This window comes from Chelonia mydas, chromosome 13, assembly GCF_015237465.2.
Source record: "Chelonia mydas isolate rCheMyd1 chromosome 13, rCheMyd1.pri.v2, whole genome shotgun sequence".
Taxonomy (NCBI): Eukaryota; Metazoa; Chordata; order Testudines; family Cheloniidae; genus Chelonia; species Chelonia mydas.
The window spans coordinates 26,364,830-26,385,230 of NC_051253.2; the positions used below are offsets into that span (position 1 = coordinate 26,364,830).

General features: G+C 45.3%; 1 protein-coding gene across 1 annotated transcript; it reads right to left on the minus strand.

Annotated features, from left to right (window-relative positions):
* Nucleotides 1–1,109: 1,109 nt before the first annotated feature.
* On the minus strand, nucleotides 1,110–18,273 carry LOC102932420 (agouti signaling protein). Its single transcript, XM_007057155.4, has 3 exons — nucleotides 18,105–18,273; nucleotides 6,555–6,616; nucleotides 1,110–1,484 (listed from the first exon to the last, which is right to left on the minus strand). The coding sequence occupies exons 1-3, from the start codon at nucleotides 18,256–18,258 to the stop codon at nucleotides 1,308–1,310; spliced, it is 393 nt and encodes a 130-aa protein (XP_007057217.1). The 5' UTR covers nucleotides 18,259–18,273; the 3' UTR covers nucleotides 1,110–1,307.
* Between the last annotated feature and the right edge of the window lie 2,128 nt (nucleotides 18,274–20,401).

Here is a 20,401-nt window from a genome sequence, read left to right on the forward strand (position 1 = left end):
TTGTATGGCTGTTCTTATATTCTGAACACTAGGTCCTGTTGTGTTAACCAAACTTGTTTTAATGTGGCCAGTTTCATACTGTAGATGGACACGGACAATTTAGGGCGTTCAGCCCGAGTCCTCCTCATAGAAACTTAGAGCCTGTGGTGAGATGTCACATTTCTGAAATAAACAAATCTTCCTTGAACTGGAACCTGCTCCCCTTCACAGGGGCTGCAGGTTTGTATAATTTTTGGTGGTGCCCAGAATGGGTCCAAGTCCTGCCCCCCCACCTGCCTAAGGCTCTGGGAGGGAGTTTGGGTGCGGGGGGTGGGCTCTAGGCTGGGGCAGGGGGTTGGGGTGCAGGAGGGGAGGTGCAGGGGTGCAAGCTTTGGGAGGGAGTTTGGGTGCAGGAGGGCTGAGGGGTTGGGCTCTGGGAGGGAGTTTGGGTGCAGGGTCTGGGCTGGGGCAGGGAGTTGGGGTGCAGGAGGGGGTTTGGGTGCAGGAGGGGTGAGGGGTTGGGCTCTGAGGGGGAGTTTGGGTGCAGGGTCTGGACTGGGGCAGGGAGTTGGGGTATGGGAGAGGGTGAGGGGTGCAGCGCTTACCTTGGGTGGCTCCCGAAAGTGACCCACACGCCCCTCTGGCAGCGACTCCTAGGCAGGGGCCAGAGGGGTCTCCATGCACCGCTGCCCGCAGACACCACCCCCACAGCTCCCATTGGCCGCAGTTGGCAGAGTCGGTGCATGGGGGGAGGGGCAGCATGCGGAGACACCACCCCCCCTCCTGGGGTTGCAGGGACATGTCGGCCACTTTCGGAAGTGGAGCAGGTGGGCAGGAAGCTGCCTTAGCCTCATTGCGCTGCTGGTGGTGGTGGCAGGGGCCCCGGGCCCTTTTAAATTACCCGAGGGCAGCATGTGGAGCTGGGGGCGACACGCCATGGGAGGTGTGTGGGGATGGCAGGCGGGGCCAGGGGAGAGACTCAGCCCCGAACTTTGGTGGAGCCGGGCCCCCGGGCCCTCATATTGGTGGAGCATGGGCATCTCGGGCCCATACAACTCACTGCCCTTACCCCTTCAGTTCTGTTTTAACTACTCTGTCAGCCCATCAGCTTCCATCTCCCCTCCCTCACACTCTCTGTAATGATTGACTTGTGGATCATAGTGTTTGCTCCATAAGGTAAGCATTCATGCAGGTCTGGGGAACACAAAGCCAGCCAGAAAGCTTCAAAGACTCTATACTTCGCTTGCAATACACACGAGAAAAACAGGTTGAAACAAACTCTGTAGCAGTTAATGACAGAGTTCCAGCACTACCTTCCTGGTGTGGGTTTAGCAGTTTGGGTTTCCTACTCGGCAGTAGCAGACAGTCTGAAAAAGCCGGCAGTGGCAGAAGGTGCAGAAGTCACAGCATGGGGGAGAGGGTGGCTTGCAGTTTTTCCAAGTAGCCACACAATTAGGTGGGTGTGTGGGCCTGGGCTTGCGGGATTTTCTTGTCTCGGTCTTTCTCTGCAAGACAGAAATGAAAACTTTTATTAACTCTACAGCAATCCCAGATCATGAATAAAGCATCAATACAGGACTTGACCAAGAGAAATGTTGGTTTGAGATCAGGAGCAAATACCTAATAATGTGGCCAATATTGGACATTAGAATAGCCTCTCAGAAGAATTAGTGGAAGCCCCAAGCCCAATATCCTGAGTCATTTAAAACAGCACTGGACAGGGCCCTGGAGAATACACTGCTATCCTGCATTGGCAAAGTGATGGACCAGATGATCTGAGGGTCGCTCATAATACTTTGCCCATCTATGTCTTTTTATGTGAAGATCTCAGAACATGTTTCAAAGCTCACAACACCTCTGCAGAGTTGATATCAGCCCTGTTTTATAAACAAGGAAACTGAGTCACAGAGAGGTGAAGTGAAACCTGGGAATGGAACTCAGGTTTCCTGGCCCCCACACCGGTGCTTTAAACACAAGTCTAACAGCCCCCTTAAGAGAGTTTGTCAATTTTTAGGGCCATATTTTTAGAGCCTTCTAAAATTATTCCATAATAGCAGGGTAAAAAAACAGCCACCACCCTGCATGTAGGCATGTGCAAACTGCTAGTCAAGTATGCACCCAATTCCTGCATGGAAAGCCCTATTTGCAAGAACAAATGCAAGTTTTTAGGTGAGCAAACAAAATCTCTTGCAAATCTTCTAGCCCAGTGGTTCTCAAACTAGGGGCACTGCTTGTTCAGGGAAAGCCCCTGGCAGGCCGGGCCGATTTGTTTACCTGCTGCATCTGTAGGTTCGGCTGATCGTGGCTCCCACTGGCCGCGGTTCACCGCTCCAGGCCAATGGGGGCTGCGGGAAGGGTGGCCAGCACATCCCTCAGCCCGTGCCGCTTCCTGCAGCCCCCATTGACCTGGAGCGGTGAACCGCGGCCAGTGGGAGCCGCGATCAGCCGAATCTGCAGATGTGGCAGGTAAACAAGCCGGCCCGGCCCGGCCTGCCAGGGGCTTTTCCTGAACAAGCGGCACCCCTAGTTTGAGAACCACTGTTCTGGCCCACTTGTGGAGATATTTTGCAAATGCAGCTCCTTTTGTCTATGAGTCATTACAAGCAGAATCTTTCTGTCCCAGCATGCAAAAGGGGGTGGCACCTGGGACCCCAAAGCTCCAGGTACATAACGAGTGGGATTTCCATTATTAACCTCAATTTTTTTCAGAGGGCTAAGACTGAGGGTAAAATTTTCAAAAGTGCCTAAGTTATTTAGGAGCTTAAATCCTATTGACTCTGGGCAAGGCCGTCCCTAGGGGGATGCGGGGCCCAGGACATAAGCACCAAGTTTCTATTCTGCCAGGAGGGTGCTCCCCCCGGCTCCACCTAGGCCCCACCTCACTCCACCCCTTCCCTCAAGGTCCAACCCCCACCCTGCTTCTTCCCACCCCTGCTCCACACCTGCCCCCACCCCGCCTCTTCCCCACCCAGTTCTGCCTCCTCCCCAAAGCGTGCTGCGCTCTCGCTCCTCTCCCCTCCCCCGCAGCGCCTCCTGACACCACAAAACATCTGATCCGCGGCAGGCGGTAGGTGCTGAGAGAGACGGGGAGGCGTTGATTGGCAGGGCCCGCCGGTGGGCAGGAGCTGCTGGGGGGATGGAGGGGGAGGACTGGTAGGGGGGCTCCTCTTTGCCTTCCCCTGCCCGCCTGCCTACCGCTCGCCTCCCTGTTCGCCTCCTCACCCTGCTCACCCACCCACCTCACCTCCCCGCCCACCTCCTCACGATTTTATTGAAGCACAGGGCCCCTGAAGCATGGGGCCTGGGGCGGTCTCCCCAATTCACTGTACCCAAGGGATGGCTCTGATTTTGGGAGGCAAATGGAGCTGCATACGAAAATGGAACCCCCAAAATTGTGATTTTTAGGAGGAAAAAGACTTAACTGACAGAGTTAAATCACAAGAATTCTGAGGAGAAGTTTCAATGGGGAGGGACCAGGCAGGCCACTACCCACAAAAACAGAAGGAAAAGCAAATACCCTAGTTTCATTCTGGCTGAGGGCCCCTATGCCATGAAAAGCAATCATGCTTGTTAAAGAGGCCTGTCCTTTCTCTACCCTCCTCCTGGCTTCCACTGCGGTGTGGGTACCCAGCAATTTCCAACATTTAAGCCTTGACATTTACGAGCAAGGAACCTCTAGCCAAGCAGCAAGTCAATCAGCGTTAATCAGCTGCGATCAGAAAATCACGGGCTAATCTTTTCAACCACGTATGAGCTGCCTGAGGCACCGCTCCCTTGGCATTCTCGCACTTGCTTTTTTCACTCCAGGTGGTGAGTGTATGTACACGTGCATGTGCGAGAGCATGTGTGCAATGAATAAACAGAATTTATCTGAGAACGACACCTCTACAATAGTTCCATAAATATCTAAACCAGCCCTTGGTTAAACAACCTCGCTGTCTGAAAGAATACATCCCTATGTATTTTATGGATTAGGAGTTGTATATTGAAACCAGGCTATTTTTATCTACATTCTTGTTTGCTAGTTGAAATGAACAAGTTTTGATGTCCTAAACTTTACTGAATGCTTTGTGAAACCTTATGTTGTGGGGCAGAGCTTAATTTCTAATCACCTGTCATTTGGGCAGGCTGCCTTAATTGGCAACAGAGCTGTAGTCTCAACATTAGCTTTAACCTGTGAGTGGTTTGAGCTAGTGCTTAATGGGCTTGCCGCATCAGTTATGAAAGTAAAAAAATTCCTTGAGCCCTAAGTGAAAGATAAATTCCCTTGAATGGTTAGCAGTATAGGGACTATCATACACAGCTGAGCATTTCTGATTCCTTCCAGAGGAGAGTCAATGGTTCACTAGCCTGCTTATTGTTAATATCCTAAGAGCTAACATCCTCTCCCATGCCTCAAAGTTTATAAAAGTGCCCATTTTTCATGAAAAATAGTCCTTTGTAAGGGCCTGATCTTGAGAGATGCTGAGCGCATGCCCCGGACTAAGTGGCAGTGGCTCAGCTTGTCTCAGGATATGGCTCTAATTCTGAATGTGAATTTTATACCTCGCTGAAAACCTTTGGGCACGTCAGTGCATGCACAGAACTAAGTTCACGCATGCTAACTGGCTGTTGGCAGAGATAGGCCAAGGAGGAGCTATTCTGATTTGGATTAGGGTTAGGTTATGGTTCACAGTTGGTGAGTTTATCAGAGTTAGGGTTTAGTTTAGGATCTGAGGTAGGGCTGTCAATTAATCACAGTTAACTCATGTGATTAACTCAAAAAAATTAATCGCGATTATTAATCACACTGTTAGACAATAGAATACCAATTGAAATGTATTACATATTTTTGGATGTATTTCTACATTTTCAAATATACTGATTTCTATTACAACACAGAATACAAAGTATACAGTGCTCACTTTATATGATTTTTTATTTCAAATATTTGCACTGTAAAAATGATAAACAAAAGAAATAGTATTTTTCAATTCACTCATACAAGTACTGTAGTGCAATCTCTTTATTGTGAAGGTGTAACTTACAAATGTAGATTTTTTTGGTTACATAACTGCACTCAAAAACAAAGCAATGTAAAACTTTAGAGCCTACAAGACCACTTAGTCCTACTTCTTGTTCAGCCAATTGCTAAGACAAACAAGTTTGTTTACATTTACGGGAGATACTGCTGCTTGCTTCTTATTTACAATGTCACATGAAAGTGAAAGAGGCGTTTGCATGGAACATTTGTAGCCAGCATTGGAAGGTATTTACGTGTCAGATATGCCAAACATTCGTGTGCCCATTCATGCTTTGGTCACCATTCCAGAGGACATGCTTCCATGCTGATGATGCTCGTTAAAAAAATAATGAATTAATTAAATTTGTGACTGAACTCCTTGGGGGAGAATTGTATGTCCCCTGCTCAGTTTTACCTGCATTCTGCCACATATTTCATGTTATAGCAGTCTCGGATGATGACCCAGCACATGTTCGTTTTAAGAACACGTTCACAGCTGATCTGACAAAACGCAAAGAAGGTACCAATGTGAGATTTCTAAAGATAGCTACAGTACTCCGCCCAAAGTTTAAGAATCTGAAGTACCTTCCAAAATGTGAGAGAGATGAGGTGTGGAGCATGCTATGGCAGCCGGGGGCCCCTGGGCCCTTGTAAAACACCCGGACCCCTGGGCAATTGCCCCCCTTGCCCTCGTTGTCAGGCCTGGGTGTGTCTGCCAGTTTTTAAAGACAAATGCTCAAGGAATTGTGTAGAAAAAGGAAGTTTGATTCCTGGTCCAGAAATAAAATAAATAAATAAGGCTAACTGCTAAATTTACATAGGTTTTGTAAAAATTTTGGTTAAAAAAATCTACATGCATGCTTCTTCAGATTGGCGCTTTAACAATACCAGTATTATACAGTAATATGCTGCAATGTATAATTCCATAAAATGGGGTTAGAAAACCCTTCAGACTGGCTCAGGAAAACATAATCTAGTTTAAGATTCATATGACTCCACAAAAGGCCATATGGTTGGCTCAACCAGCGTTTGTTAAAAGCTCCCACGAACAGGCTTTCTGCCTTTTGACTTGTGATGATTGGTCTGGTAAGCTGCTTTTTTCTTTTCTCTGCCTTTTTTCTTATATATATATATATATATATAAATATATATATATATATATATCTTTTTAAGCTTTCTTGGACATCTCGGAAAGGGAGCTGCAGAACAACCATGCGCCACATACATGTAACTAACTATACGTTTACATTTTCTCTCTCTGTTAATATTTTGTAGCTTTTGTGCCATGATTTAATTTCTCTAGACTTGTGCTAACTGCACAATATTTTCCTCTAAAAACGCTGAAAAGTTATGAATTAATATATTAACACCTCTCCTTTATTCTGTGTTAAGTCTTTTTGCATTTATTTAATATACTTAGAATTGTACTAGTGGTTTTGTACAGTTATTGAATTGACTTTATTTAGTATTGGCAGAAGCCCTGGAAATCTGTCAAAAACATACAATGAGGAAAGATATAGAGTTATTACTTCTGCCATAATAACCTTACAGTGTTAAGAGAATAGTCACGCACCTTGGATTCTTTCTTCTTCTCTGCCTCTTTCCTGCTTACTTTCCGGGATGTTTTGGTTAATTCTTCAAAGAGAAAATAAAACATAGCATGGAGTTAACTGTGTATTTACTGTGAGGCATATGTGATTGTTTAATTTAGATATACAACACTGTTTTTGTGCCGATGTCTTTACTGATAAGAAATAAAGTAGCTTCACTAATTTATCTTCTTGGAGCACAGGTTTTGTAAATTCAGGAAGTCCTTCTGAAGGAGCCGTTCTTATATAAACATAGTGGGTCAGAGGCCATGTCTATACAACAAACTTTGATCGATGCAAGTTATATCAGCATACGGTGCCAATTAGTATATCGCATGTGTGCATGCATATCTGGCCGCTTATGTCAGCGCAGCATGTACTCACCAGGAGTGTTTGTCAATTAATAGTGCGGTGCACCATAGCTATATATCCCAGTATGCAACTCGCCATCGTTTAGTGCACTGTCTTTTGGGAAATTTTTGCAGTGCATGGTGGGACAGAAACTAGGCATACAACGGTGATTAAGAGCTAGGGGTCAAGTTCATGCACTTTCTCCATCCCATAATGCCATCCATAGCCCATAATTTTTGCACCTTTTTAAAAAGCCCCACAAACCTGCATGGCATTTTTGCTGGCAACCATTTCTGACTGAAACTTGGATCCCACACAGCTCTGCACTATTGTCATAAGCATTGCAAACACAGGATGAATGAACCTCCAGTATGCGCAGAGCCGCAAGAAGAGAACCACAGCGATGGGGAACATGACCATTATGGAGGACAGATTGCTGTGCGACATAGCATAAACCAATTCAAGGTTGTCAGTGGTGGTCATGGAGCAGCTGCAGATGGTAGAGTGCCATGCCTGGGCCTGAGAAATGAGAACTGCCTGGTGGGATCGCATTGTAGTGCAAGTTTTTGATGATGAGCAGTGGCTGCAAGAATTTTTGGATGAGAAGGATCACATTCCTGGATCTGTGTGTCAAGCTCGCCTCAGCCCTTCAGCACAAGGACACGAAGATGAGAGCTACTCTGACTGCAAAGAATGGAATGGCAACACTGGATTGCTATTGGTCAGAGGGAAATCATTTTGGAGTTAGAAAATCCACAGTGGGGGCCGTTGTCATGCATGTGTGCAGGGCCATTAATCATCTCCTCCTATGTAGGATTGTGACTCCTAGTAATGTGCAGGGGACAGAGCATGGATTTGCAGCAATGGGGTTCCCAAACAGCAGCAGGGTGATAGATGCACATCCCTATTTTGGCCCCAGTTCACCTTGCCTGTCAACAGAAAGTGCTACTTTTTTATGGTTATGCAACCATTGTTGGATCACTGGGATGCTTCCCTGATATCAGCATGAGCTGGTCATGGAAGCACGTCACTTGCATTTTTAAGAACACAGGACTGTTTAGAAAGGTGCAAGCCAGGACATTCCTTCCAGACTGGTGGATTACCATTGGTGATGTTGAAATGATTCTGGGGGGATCTAGCCTATCCCTTGCTCCCCAAACTCATGAAGTCATACAGGGTCCAGCTTGGCAGCACCAAGGAAACATTCAATGACAGTTGAATGTGCTTTCAGTAGCTTGAAGGACTGCTGGTAGTGTTTACTGACAAGATTGGATCTCAGTGAGAAAAATATCCCAATGGGTATAGCTATATTATGTGGTGCTTGGTGTACATTGATGAATATAACACTGCCTGTTAATGCAGCTATTTGTGTTGTGACGCTTGCTGCACATTTATAATTATTACACTGTCACTGGCCCTATGAGTTCTGTTGCCCTGTACAATAACTAATAGTAGATGCTTTCAGTACCGTTAGGCATTGTGCAGCATATGTGGTGTAGTAATGATGATGAATTAATTTCTAAAAAAAATAGAATTTTATTGAGTACCAAAACCAGTGCAAAAATATGTGCAATTTAAAAGAAAATGTAACAAAAACTTCTCAAATAAATTATTTATTTATTAATAAATAAGAACAGAACTTAACAAGGTAAAGAACATTCATGTCAATTTCAGTCCATTTATGCTACAGGCACAGCAACCCTGGCTCTCACAGGCCATGTATGTGAAATTGTGATTGTCCTTACTGTTGCCCGGAGTGCAGTAGTAGGGGTAAGGATGCAGCCATGAAGAATATTGGGGGGTATAGGGAGATGCGATGGCAGAATTATTGATTGACTGCAAAGGGAGGAGAGCCTGTGCTTACAGAACTTGCAGGTCAACCGAAGTTTGTAATATCTGTGTTTGCTGCTGGAGAAGCCCCATTATGTCCTGGTGCATCTCCTTCTCCTTTTCCTGCTGGGACTCCTGGGCCTTTCTCCTCTCTGCTCTTTCCTTCTCCATAGTGTCTGAAATATTCATCCTCCAGGCCCTTTGTTCATGGTCTGATGCAGCATTGGCTTGCAGGATCTCTGAGAACATATCTTGCCTGGGTCCTCTTCTTATTCCTCTGTATCATGGTCAGGCATTCCATTGGCGGGGAGGGGGGAACTCCCTGAGGCCGCAATGGCAGCAGCTGCCAATAAAACACATAGAGGTACCATTGTGTTTATAGTCACAATGGAAAATGAAAGTTAAGTTTCAGAACTCCCATCCCTTGCTCCCCTAAAGTTTTAAACAAGACTTGCTTATTGACCCTTCAGCCTTGGAGCACCTCTGCAAAGCCCAGCCATGGTAAGTATGGCCCAGGAGGGCCATGGGGGGAATGAGGAAGGAATTGTTTGCCTGCATGAAACCCCAGTTTCTGTGGGTACAAGTGCATGGCACTGGCACTGAGCACTGGCACCATTTCCCACAGGCAGCGATGATTTTAGCGGGTATCTCCCTCTTGGGCCCATACACCACTAGCCTGTGTTCTGCAATGGTGCCTGCTGAAATAACCATGGACTGGCATGGGAAAGTGTCCTACTACCAAGGAAGAACTAAGGCTTCCCTACTAGAAGCCTTTAGGAGAGGATTGCAGAATATCTCCTTGAAAGTTTCATTGAGGTCTCTTAGGAGGATTCAAGGGACATCCCTGTGTTCACAAACAAATTGCTCTGCGTCCTACTCCAACCCCCCGTCTACTCCTACAGGGGAATGAAAAGCAGATATCAACTCTACTTCTGCTTGTTTTACCGCTACTTCTTCTAGTACAAGTAAATTAATGAAAAGTTGATACCTGTGTCCTGGTAAGCTGGAGTTGGGTGCCATCTGTACATTTAAACATTGTAGCAGGAAATGCATTTGCACATTTCCCCGAGGTTCCTGCCCCTTCATTGGACATGCCCATGCTTGGCTGCCAGGACTGGCTAGTCTGTGATGGAGCCTCGAACAGGTCCTGGCTCATGGCATAGCTGGATCCCCCATCACATGTCCGCCACCCTCCTTTCCCTCCTCACTATCCACAGCAGGGGTCTGTGTCTTGGGCTTCTTGGCGGTGCTCTGTGGGGTGGTTGTGGTGTCTCCGTCAGGTGTGACATTCAGCTCGTTGTAAAAGCAGCAGATCTGTGGTTTGGCACCACATCAGCTGTTGGCACCAGAACGACCATTGGCCTCCCTGACCTTCTGGTATGCCTGCCACCGTTCCTTCCCTTTCCTACAGCACTGCTGCTGATTCCTGTATTACTCCTTTGCCTGCATCCTCCATTCATTTCTGCTCGTAGGTGTCCACATTTCTACAGCTTTGCCTGCACAGCCTCTTCTCCCACAGGCCCAGGAGACCCGATACCTCCTGTCTGCTCCAGGCAGGAGCATGGCTGGAGCTTGTGACTAACATGATCAACGGGGCAGTTGCATCCTACAAAGGAGAACTGCTCTGCTAGTTGTGCTCACCAGGCTAGGACATCAGGAAAAGGCATTTCAAAAATGCATGAGGTTTTCAAAGCGTGGATGAGCATAGGCTGGGGGTATAATAGGTCAGGGACAGCTAAGCCTCCCCTAGCGTTGTGGCGGTCGCTGGATGCTGGTTGTGGGGTTTTCACAGAAGTTTTTGTTTATTATTATGCCCCATGCAGTGTCTGGGGTGGCTGAGGAGGCTGTATGTGCTACTCAGCTTCCTGGGTTCATCAGCCATTTCCCTGGACTCCAGGGCAATTGCTGGTAAAACCAGGAAGCTGAGTAGCACATACTGCCTTCTCAGCCACCCTGGAACCTGCATGGCACATATCAAAAGCTCCGGTTCTTCAGGAAGAGACGAGCTTTTCCCGCGGGGTGGCTTGCGGTCTCAGGACGGAAGGTGTGGTGTGGCTTCAGCCAGCCCAGGGCTCCTCTGGCCACAGGTGGGACTCAGAGCTCCACCTGGCTTGGGGGTCCTCCGGTCGCTGGGGGCTTGGAGGTCTAGTCATGGAGGGGAGGGGAGGTTTGGGACTTCTCTGGGAGGAGGGGACTCTGGTCACAAGTGGGCCTCAGATGGAAGGGATGGAGCTGGCGGGGGCTCCTCCCGCCACCCATGGGGATGGGGGTCCTGGTCTCTGTGACCCTTGGGCAGTTCACAGTTGTGACCAAAGCAGTCAGTGTCAGGCATTATGGGAAAGCTGCTGGAGGACTGTTAGGTCAACATAGATCATGCAGTGCCTACACTCACACTGCATCCACCACAGTATATTGACCCTGGTTCAACACCAGTTGGGGAGGTGGTGTTACTGCATCGCCATACCAGAGTGCTTGCATTGGTGGGACACAAATTTGAGTGTAGACACGCATGGCGAGGTGGCACAAGGTGACTTACATCAACCTAATTTTGCAGGTGTTGAGAGGGAGGGTGCACAGGAGAATGGGGAAAGTGGGGCAGGAGCTGGGGTATGGAAATAGGGTAGGACCTGAAGGGTGGGGAGTGGATAGAAGAAGGGGAGTGGAGGAGGAGCTGGAGTTTGGGAATGTATAGGATCAGCCAGCAAGGGGCAGGAGCCGGGGATGGGAGATAAACAGGAGCCGAGGGAGACAGAGACAGGGAGAGGGCACAGGGGCAAAACAGTCTATAACCATTACAGCACACTCGCCTCCAGACCCTGGAATTGAATCCAGGAGTCCTGACTCTCTACTGTCCTCTACCGCCAGTGCATAGCTGTGGAACTCACTGGCAAAGTGTGTGTCTCATCTCCCACTAATGGCATGGTCCACATAGAGGAAAACAGCTTACTACTGTTAACAGCTACTCCATTAGCTCAAGTGGTAGATGTTTATGCTGTGGAGCTAAAGATCCAAACCCTTCTGATGACCAAAGTCAATGGTCAATATGGTTCCACATGATAGCATTTTTTTTTCAATTTTTAAAGAAATAATTAATTGATTTATTAGGAAATTACACCCCCCAAAGTATGTTAAAGTAGCAAAGTCAAGCACTCAGAAGTTAGGAATTGCCAGACTTGCCCATGCAACATTAAGTTGTCCCCCTCTGCATATGCATTGTGATAGTTGTTAATTATGTGCTCACACACTAATTTCCCCCCGGCTGTGTTCCTTATTCAGTGCCCAGAACTGACCTGCCCTAGGAATGAATGAGAGCTCTGTAGTGAAGGAGACTGTTGTGTGCAGGACTCCTGTATCCTTTTGTTTTTCGGAAGTTGGAAGGCATGTAGTGAGTGAGGCAGACAGCTGCAGACAGAAAGGATGGTCTTGTGGTTCAGACTGTCAAATGCTGCCCTTGAGAACTGGATTCTATCCCTGCCTCTGTGTGATGTGGGCAAGTCTTTTAACCCAACCTTTTGCCAGATGGGCACTCATTGTGAGTTCCTCATTTTCTACATGCCCATCTTGAGACAGCCAGGGCCAGATTTGCACCAGGGCTGAGCACTCCCAACTGCAACTGATGTTGACTGGAGTTGTGCTTTGAATGTAAAAAAGTACTATCAAAATGCTTGGCAATCTGAAATTCAAGCTAAGGGCCTCAAGCTGGGCACCTAAATTAGTGGGGACTTCTGACAATTTTGTCTTCAATCGCTCTGTGCCTCAATTTCCTATCAGAGGCATAATAATACCATCTTACCTCACAGGGGTGCTGTGAAGATAATTTCATCGATGTCCATGAAGCACTCAGATACTATGATAAGAACTGAAGAGACACCCAGGAGGAAATTAATCATTTTGTATTCAGGTCGGGGATTGGATTGTGTGCATTAAATAAGCTGTGAGCCCACACATTGAATGGGGATGATAAAAAAATATATTGACTAAATCGTCATTCACTGAATGAGGCCAGGGGCCTGTGGAAAAAATAGCATGTGATCATGTAAGCAAACTCTGTAATGTGCCCAAGGCGGTGGTTGGGGGTGTGTGTGTGGGAAATTAAGGTTGGATGGGCAATCTTATGTCTGGCATTTTCTAACTTATGAGTGCCTGGCTTTGCAACCTCAATGTTCTTATAAAGTAGTTTTCTTAGATATAATATACAAATGTTGCCTAATACACACTTGCTGCCTTCAACCATTCCAACCTCTTAAGCTGGAGCTCTTGCTGATACTAACTTCTGCTCTGGTTATCTCTTCTGTAATTCATGTTCCCATAGCATCTCTTCAAGGAATACACAAAGGGAAGCTTGTTTGGGAGTTGACATTCATAATTCATGCATGATTTAACAGGCTTTCTGAGCTCCTTTTGAAAATGAGAGCCACCTAGGGGACACAAGCCTGAATGACAGAAAAAGCTAACGTCTAAAGTCACCCCATGCTCCAGAAGTCATACTATAAGCTACCATTGCACAGGGAGGAAAGTGAAACTGTTTTAGCATTACAATTAATTATTATTAATTATTACATCTATCACTGTAGTGCCCAAAGACCCCAATCAAGATTGTGGCTTTGTACAGATACAAAGGTTAATTAAAGTGGCTAAATTTTCAAAATAAAATACTGGTTACTTTTACAACATCATATCTAAGGGTTATGAAATATTTCTACAACAGGCAAAAGTGCATGGTTTTGCTTTCAATATGTGCTGGTGTTGCTACTGCCCTTTCTGATTTAACAGCAAATATGACAAATGTGGACATATTTGTCCGAGTGGAGGATTTTTTCCAGTGTCTGAATAAGTTTATCATGAAACACCGAACAAGTGTCATTAACATTTATTCTGAGAAAATGAACAGTTCTGATTCCGTATATGCCTGTTTGACTTTTCTCTACATTCGAATCAGTGTTCAGCTGGAATGTCTACTCCTCGTAAGCTCAGAGCAAATTCTATTCAGTTTTGTAGGGTGTCTGGAACTTACATCTTGCAATTATAAGAAAATAATAATGAATGTTTTGGCTGATGAAATGAAAATCTGGGACATGTCAGGCACCCTGAAAAATAAATCATATGAAAAAACATGACGGTCCTAGTAAAGTCAGGATGTATAATGTGTATGAGAGGTAACCCTTCCATTGAAAATATAGGGGATCAAGAATGCCATCCACATATTCCAAAATCTGCATGCAAATGGTGATCACTTGTGAGCACATTGTTTCAATTTGTGTGCAGTCCCAGTAATTGCACATGCAAATAAGATGAGTAATTGCACATTCATCTTATAAGCACTAACCAAGTCCAACCCTGCTTAGCTTGAGAGACGTGATTTGATCCCGAAAGTAGAATTGTTGCAAGCCAATTATGAAAACCTGATATTGCTTGTTGATGGGGACCATCCATAATCAAATCTATTTTGTAATTTTCCTACTGTAATTGAATTTGGATTTGGGAACAGTAGGCCAGTTAAAATATTTTTCTTAATACAATATAGCCATGGAATACTTTTAAACAATTTGCCTTGATGTTTCAACAACCTCCTATTGTGATGTCACCTGCTATCCACTGAATTTAAGTGCCTGGGGAATGTTGTTCCATATTTTCTGTGTGTCTTTAAATGTAAGGTGATACAAGCACAGAGCTAAGGACTGAAGAGTTGTGCTGTATAGAGGGGAGAGCATAAATAATAGGTAACAAATTTGTACCATTCTGCTTAGTGTGTATCCAACCAGAAGTTACATGGCTTGTATCAGGAAAGTGGGACTGAGTTAATGAAGGCAGAAGCTTCATCATAAACATTGAAATTGGGTATTAGAACCAGCTGATGATTGAGAAAAATTCCCCCAATAACAGACAATGACCCAAGCTCTCCCCAGAGAAAAACATGCAACAGTGTATTTCTCAGTCGGACTGATGATGTGGGTATTCCAACTGGGAGGGTGACTAGTACCCCAAATACAGGAACAATACATACATGTAGCCACCTTGCACTGGCATCTCATCACATCTCACAAGCTAATACAGCTGTGTAGCTGACTATCCTGCAAAGTGAGAGAAGCAGGTGGAGCAACTATTCATGATCACTTGATTACCTTCCCTTCAGATTTCTTTACAATTGATATTTTGTATGTAAATGCTGTGATATGGAAAGGGGCCAGTTTGAGAACCCTGGGAACACTGCATTCTATTTGACCAGTGACTTTGTATAAATAATACTAATAATTAATATCAGCTTATGCATCTTTAATACCTTTCATTGGGCAGCTCATTTTATAGGTGCTGCAGGCAGATGAAACTCTGGCATCCTCTGCCATTGCTTACGCATATCACAGGCAACAGCTTGATCACACACTTCTTTGCTTAAATAGGCTAGGAGGAACTCAGGTGGGCCCCTTGTCCCCACTCTAGCCTGATCCTCCCAGACAGGCCCCTTTCCTTTGCTCTCTAGCCAGCCCCTACAGCTAGCACCCTTGTCTCCCCGACTCCAGCCATTCTCCTCCTTGCTCCCACTTTAGGATCCCCGAATTGAATCTTTCGATTCCAATTCCAGCCAGCCTCCCTGCTCAGCCAGGCCTCCATTTGTGCTTAAAATGTTGGGATAACACAGAGCTCAGAACACATGAGCAATGAAATGTGCAGCCCTCTAAGTATCATCTTTAGGGTTCACAACATACCTCATGAGGCAGGCATTATTAGACCCATTTTCCAGACAGGGAAGTGGTGAGGTAACTTGCTCATGGTCACAGAGGGAGTCAGTGGCAGAACCAGAAGAGAATTCTGAGCTCCAGACTCCCAGCCCTTTGCTGTGTCAATCAGCACATGCTTGCTCCTCTGTATAGCACAGCAGCAACAGGATGAGCCCCCCAGATCCTTCTTTGCCAATGTGCCTCAATCCTGACTTGAGAGGACCCCACTGCCCAGCACCCTCTGTAGTAACTTACACCGGTGCAAAGTGAGTGACAAGTGCTATTAAACAATAATGAGCATGAGTCACACCCCTTTTGCACTCATTTTGGTTTTATGGCTACACCAGAATAATAATTCATAGATTGCAATGCCCGAAGGGCCATTGTGACCATCTCGCCTGACCCCCTGGATCCCACAGGCCAGAGAACTCCCCCCAAATATTTCCCAGAGCAGGTCTTTTAGCAAAACATCCCATCTGGATTTAAAAATGGTCAGTGATGGAGAATCCACTATAACTCTTGGTAAATTGTTCCAGGTGCAGGGCAATAGAGAATCTGACCCCTTGTCTTTGAATGGCTGTGGTTATAGAGAAGGGGCAGATATCCATGTGGCCACAGAAGACCTTTTGAGAGGCATAGCCACCTGAGAATAGCCCTTTAAGGGTCTGTTGTTACTAGAAATGCTGGTTAATGGAGACATTTAAAGTAGATTACACATCCACATTTTCTTTGTGGGGAAAATGCTAGCTGAAAGATACCCACTTAGCTGTCTCCACAGTGCTCATTTTTGTGGACTTTGGTCTGGTCTACACTAGAAAATTAAGTTGGTTTAACTACATCAGTGAGGGGTATGAAACTCCACCCCCCTGAGCAGTGTCGTTAAGCTGACCTAAGTCCCTGAGTAGATAGCTCTAGGTTGACAGAAGAATTCTTCTGTTGACGTGGCTACCACCTCTTGCAAGGTGTATTACCTACGCTGATTGCAGAACCCTGCCGATCGGCGCAGGTAGCGTCTACACTGAAGTACTACAACGGTGCAGCTGTGCCACAGAACTGTTGTAAGTGTAGACAAGCCCTTTTTCTGGCAAGACTTAATGTACTTTTAAAAAAATCTTTGTTTTCTCCTGAGTGATTGGTTTTCTGCTTCTTCTATTTTCTCATTAAAAGCCCCACTTCTGTCCCCATTGCAATCACCCGAGGAAGGATCAGGGAAGAGCAGAAGGATGATCCAGTGGTTACGGTGCTAGAATAAGGAGATCTGGGTTCTGTCAGACAGCCACCTTAGGCTAATCACTTAGCCTCTCTGTGCCAGTTTCCTATGTGGAAAATAGGATAGTGGTACCTTCCAACCTCACACGAGTGTTGTGAGGATATCGAGCCATGCAGGATTGTGTGGCTGTCCGTTACTATGGTAATGAGCATCATATTAGTACCTGCTGTGACGGGGCAAGGCCAGATGGCTATAGAAAAGTAGTGGGAGATAGATATATTAGCACCAGGCTAAACAAATCCCTGGTACCAGGATAAGTGAAATGGCAGCTGCTCCAGGTCAATTAAGACACCTGAGGCCAATTAAGAACTTTCCAGAAGGCAGGGAGAAGGCTAGGTTGATTGGGACACCTGAAGCCAATCAGGGGCTGGCTGAAACTAATTAAAAGCCTCCCAGTCAGCCAGGTGGGTGGGCATGTCAGGAGCTGTGGGAGGAAGTTGTGCTGTTGGAGAGATTGAGCAGTACACACCATATCGGGCACAAAGAAGGAGGCCCTGAGGTAAGGATGAAGTGGAGCTTGAGGAAGTGAGGGCTGCTGTGGGGGAAGTAGCCCAGGGAATTGTACATGTCATGTTTCTAAAAGGTCAGCTACCATAGCTAATACTATTAGGGTCCCTGGGCTGGAGCCCAGAGTAGAGGGTGGGCCGGGGCTCCACCCCATCCTGCCCTTTGCCCCCTGATTAATCACTGAGACTGGGAGACAACAGAGACTGTTCAAGGAAGGATAACTTCTCCTCACCTCCCTTGCTGGCTTATGATGAGAATGGCTCAGTAGACTGTGACCCTTGTCTCTAGAGAGAGAAGGGTTACGTGGAGGGTCACAGTGAGCCTCTGAGGCTAGGGAAATCCGCCAGGAAATACGGGACCCATGGAGGCAAGGACAGAGCTTTGTCACACTATGTAGAATAGCCAAACTCCCATTGCGTTCCATGGGGCAGGATCAGGCCCTAAAAGCATGCATTCTTGTGCATCTTTATTTCAAAAAGGCTAATAAAAATAAAGAGAAAAAAAATTTCCATATCAGTAGAAAGGAAGTTTGGTTTAAAAAATTAAAATAATCAAAATAAAATTCCTCTGTGATAGGAAGCTGCAGTAGAAGTGCCTGTGGGATGATGGGGATGTCTGATTTATCCCATTCCTTTTGTAAGCTGAGAGACCTGCCTGTGCTGTGACATCATGGCTGGTATGTGCTGTAGCACTTTACAGCATTTCCTTATTCCCAGAAACCCTACGCGTGGAGCAATACGTCGCAACAAGATGAGAACACTACATTGCAGTCAGATGTCAACATGCACCCTCTTAATTTATAACCACACTTTGTTTTCTGCAAAGCACTTCAGCTTGCCACCAAAAGGCATTTTACTAACCTGCTATAGAGATGGGTGGGAGATCTGGGAGTTTCATTTTGATGTTGGTTGCCAGACTGGTGTCTCTGTTCTCCTCAAAGATCATGTGTGAATAGGCAGTTGAAAGCAAAACGGAGCAGAGAAATAAAGCAAGGAAGAGGCTCTTATCTTCCATCCTGGGGAGAAAAGAAATTGTGCTTTCATGAACACCAAAATCGGTCACAAATTATGGAGGGTGCGAGGGAAGAGTGGGGAAAAGAGCTTAGAAATGGTTTACTATGGAGTGATACAGGTTCACAGACAAAATAGCCTTCAATTTCACACTATTGCTGTGTTTAATACCTTCATAGAATAAAATGTTTGGAAGTGTTAAGTTAAATCATACCGTATGTTCTGCAATGAGTTTGCAATCACATAACTGCTGCCAAATTAGGCACATGTCAGAACACAAACAAAATTTCTTGCTCTAACTGTGGTGAAAGTTTTGGGATTGCAAAAGATTTTCTAGGGAAATGCAATAGAAGAATCTCAGACTTGCTTATTGTTTGGTCTTTAGAATGGATTGCTTCATATATTTGTAGCATTTTGCTGCTAGTAGAGGAACACCTAGGATAGGATGCAAGTTACAAAAGAACCTCAAAGTTATGAACACCAGAGTTATGAACTGACCAGTCAACCACACCCCTCATTTGGAATCAGAAGTACGCAATCAGGCAGCAGCAGAGACCAACAACAACAACAAACAAGCAAAGTTAAATGTAAAGTACTAAAAAAAAATAAAGGGAAAGCAGCATTTTTCTTCTGCCTAGTAAAGTTTCAAAGCGGTAGTAAGTCAGTGTTCAGTTGCAAACTTTTGAAAGAACCACCATAACGTTTTGTTCAGTTACAAACATTTCAGAGTGACAAACAACCTCCATTCCTGAGGTGTTTGAAATTCTGAAGTTCTGCTGTACATTTGCTCCAGAAGGGGTTGTTGTTAGAGCTGGTGGGAAGTGTTCATATAAAAAAAAATGTGGCTGAAAACCACCATTTTCTAAAAATCATTTTCCCCCCAAATGTTCACTTTTTCAAAACATTGCAGCAGAAACTTGCAAAGAAGTAGGTTAGGCTGTTGGTTTTTGTATGAATTTGGGTTTTTTTGGGCAGGGGAGGGTTTTGTTGCTGATTTTGGCTGGTTGACATTAGTCACATGGTGGGATTCATTCAAAATTAATTGCCCCCCCCCCAACCTTGTTTTTGAACATTTCCTATTTTCAGACTGTTCCATATGAAGTCTAACCTGTGCCTGGTATAACGGTACTAACACTTCTGTGTGTCTGCTGGAAATACCTTGCTTGATGCATCCTAGGACTGCATTAATCTTTTTAATGGCCGCATCACATTGGTGGCTCATAGTTGCCCTGTGATCAACCCATACACCCAGGTCTTTCTCCCCCTCTGTCACTTTCAACTGATACGTCCCCAGTTTACAGCAACAATTCTTATTTTTAGTCCCTAAATGCACGACTGTAGACTTTGCACTATTACATTTCATCCCATTTCTGTTATTCCAGTTTACAAGGTCATCCAGGTCTTCTTGTATGATATTCCGGCCCTCCTCGGTATTGGCCATACCTCCCAACTTTGTGTAATCCACAAATTTTATTAGCACACTCCAACTTTTTGTGCCAAGATCAGTAATAATAATGTTAAATAAGATTGGTCCTAAGATGGATCCCTGAGGAATTCCATTAATAACTTCCCTCCAGCCTGACAGTTCACCTTTCAGTATGATCCATTGTAGTCTCCCTTTTAACCAATTCTTTACCAACCTTTCAATTCTCATATTAATCCCCATCATCTCCAAGTTAATAATTTCCCAAATAGAGTTATATCAAATGCCTGACTGAAATCCAGGTAGATTAGATTTGATGCATTTCCTTTGTTTAAAAAATCACTTATCTTCTCGAAGAAGGAGATCAGGTTGCTCTGGCATGGTCTACCTTTTTGTAAAACCATGTTGTATTTTATTCCAATTACTGTTAATCTCTGTTCTTAACTGCTTCCTCTTTCAAAATTAGTTCCAAGACCTTACATACAATTGAGGTTAAAGTAACAGGCCTGTAGTTTCCTGGATCACTTTTTTCCTTTCTTAAAGAGGGAGTAGAGGCTTATGCATTAAGCTCCAGAGGTCCCGGGTTTGATCCCGGCCACCAATGACTGTGGTCTGTTGACAGTACATCTGGAAATGAGATATCTAACACTGTTGGGGATTAGTCCTGCCTTCCTGCAGGGGACTGGACTAGATGACCTATCCAGGTCCCTTCTAGTCCTCCATT